The sequence below is a fragment of the Gavialis gangeticus genome, unplaced genomic scaffold (assembly GCF_001723915.1).
Source record: "Gavialis gangeticus isolate Ggan-Ray unplaced genomic scaffold, GavGan_comp1, whole genome shotgun sequence".
NCBI lineage: Eukaryota > Metazoa > Chordata > Crocodylia > Gavialidae > Gavialis > Gavialis gangeticus.
In genome coordinates this window covers 15,320,741-15,322,129 of record NW_017729001.1, presented here as the reverse complement: position 1 = coordinate 15,322,129, position 1,389 = coordinate 15,320,741, and the positions used below count along the sequence as shown (strand labels likewise).

Genomic DNA, 1,389 nt, shown 5'->3' with positions numbered 1-1,389 from the left:
GGTCATAAATCTGTTCAGCTCCCTGCTGAAGGCAGCGTGATGGTGCTCAGGAGCTTGCTGTCCCTGTAATGCCATGTCCCTCGGGTGGGTCACGGGCAGTGCGGGGTTGGATGTAAGACCAGGCCTGCGCTTCTCGCAGAGGAGGCTGCTACTGCCAGAGAGCCGGCTCCAGTAGAGACCCGGCAGGCTTGTGTGACACGACGCGCGTCCCTGCCACCACTGGAAGGGGGCAAGGGGCCACCTTGAGCGGCTTGGGTCTACGGACATTAGCGTGGTTGGCAAAACCCGCACAAATGCACTAACACATTGCAGAGTTACTGCACTGCGCATTAGTGTCACATAAAAACTGTGTCTGCACGACTGTGCCGTAGCACCAATTTGGCTTCATTTTCAGGGTAACCCAGGTCTGTCCTTGGGCTGCATCCTGTGCTTCAGTGAGGCTGTGCTGGGGGAGGAAGACCTTTGCTGATAGTCCTGGCCCTTACTTTGCTGCGTGGGGAGGCAAGAGAGTCCTGCCTGGCACCCCCGCCCGTGGGGCACTGCACTGTGCCCACCCCCCAACCTTATCTCTCTTGGGAAGGCAGGAAAACCCTCCCAAGCAGCGAGCAGGGACCGCGGGGCAGAGAGCGGGTCAGCATGAGCGCCTGCGGGTCTCATGCTGCCCCCGCCCCATGGGGATGGGGTCACGTGACACCGCGGCTTGGGCGGAAGGATACCGAAGGCTTGACAAGTGCCTCCCTCCCTGCATCCTTCCGATGCCTCAGGTTTGGGCAGCCACCCCCGTCTACCCTCCGCAATCCCGACACGCTGCTCAGCAGGAGTGGCCGCGGCGGGCGGGGGAAGCCGCGAGAGGGCTGCAAAGGAGCGGGAGCGGAGGAGCGGGGGAAGGGCAGGGACTACTTGTTTGGAGACCCTGAGTAGCTGAGGCCGGGGCGGGCGGAGTGATTCGGCGGAGTGAGGGGGCTGCGGCGTCCACACAGAAAAGGCCGCCGGGGCGGACGGAGCCTCTAGCTGCATCGTCCCGTGTCCCGCCGCACCGCCCGCGGGCACCGCCGCCCGCAGACATGGCTCAGATCCTGCCTATACGCTTCCAGGAGCACTTCCAGGTGAGTGGGGCTGGGGCTGCGCATTAGGCCCCTCGGGCCGCGCCTCGCATCCTCCCCCGTTTGTGCAGAGTCACGGCCGGGGATGGTGGCGCCCGGCCCAGCCCGGCCCGGTCCTGCCCTGCCCGGGGGTGGCGGGGCCGGCAGAGGACGTCGTGAGGAATGAATGAGCGGCCCCGCCCTCGCCCTCCCTCTCCCTCGGGCCGCAGCGCCTTCCTGGTGCCCGCGAGCGGAGGCCGAGCCCTCCCCGGCCCTGCAGCCCGCTCTGCTTCCCCCCCCCCCCCCC

General features: G+C 66.5%; 1 protein-coding gene across 7 annotated transcripts in view; it reads left to right on the top strand.

Annotated features, from left to right (window-relative positions):
* The first annotated feature begins 953 nt into the window (after window positions 1-953).
* Window positions 954-1,389, top strand: part of CLTCL1 (clathrin heavy chain like 1) — a 53,784-nt gene continuing 53,348 nt past the window's right edge. For 2 of the 7 annotated variants that reach the window (XM_019506923.1, XM_019506924.1), the window contains exon 1: window positions 956-1,106. In XM_019506923.1, coding sequence (XP_019362468.1) covers window positions 1,065-1,106 — 42 coding nt within the window. In that variant the 5' untranslated portion in view covers window positions 956-1,064. Of the gene's footprint in view, window positions 1,107-1,389 lie in introns of all 7 variants that reach the window. The other 5 variants (XM_019506925.1, XM_019506926.1, XM_019506922.1 and 2 more) reach the window with 4 other exon arrangements.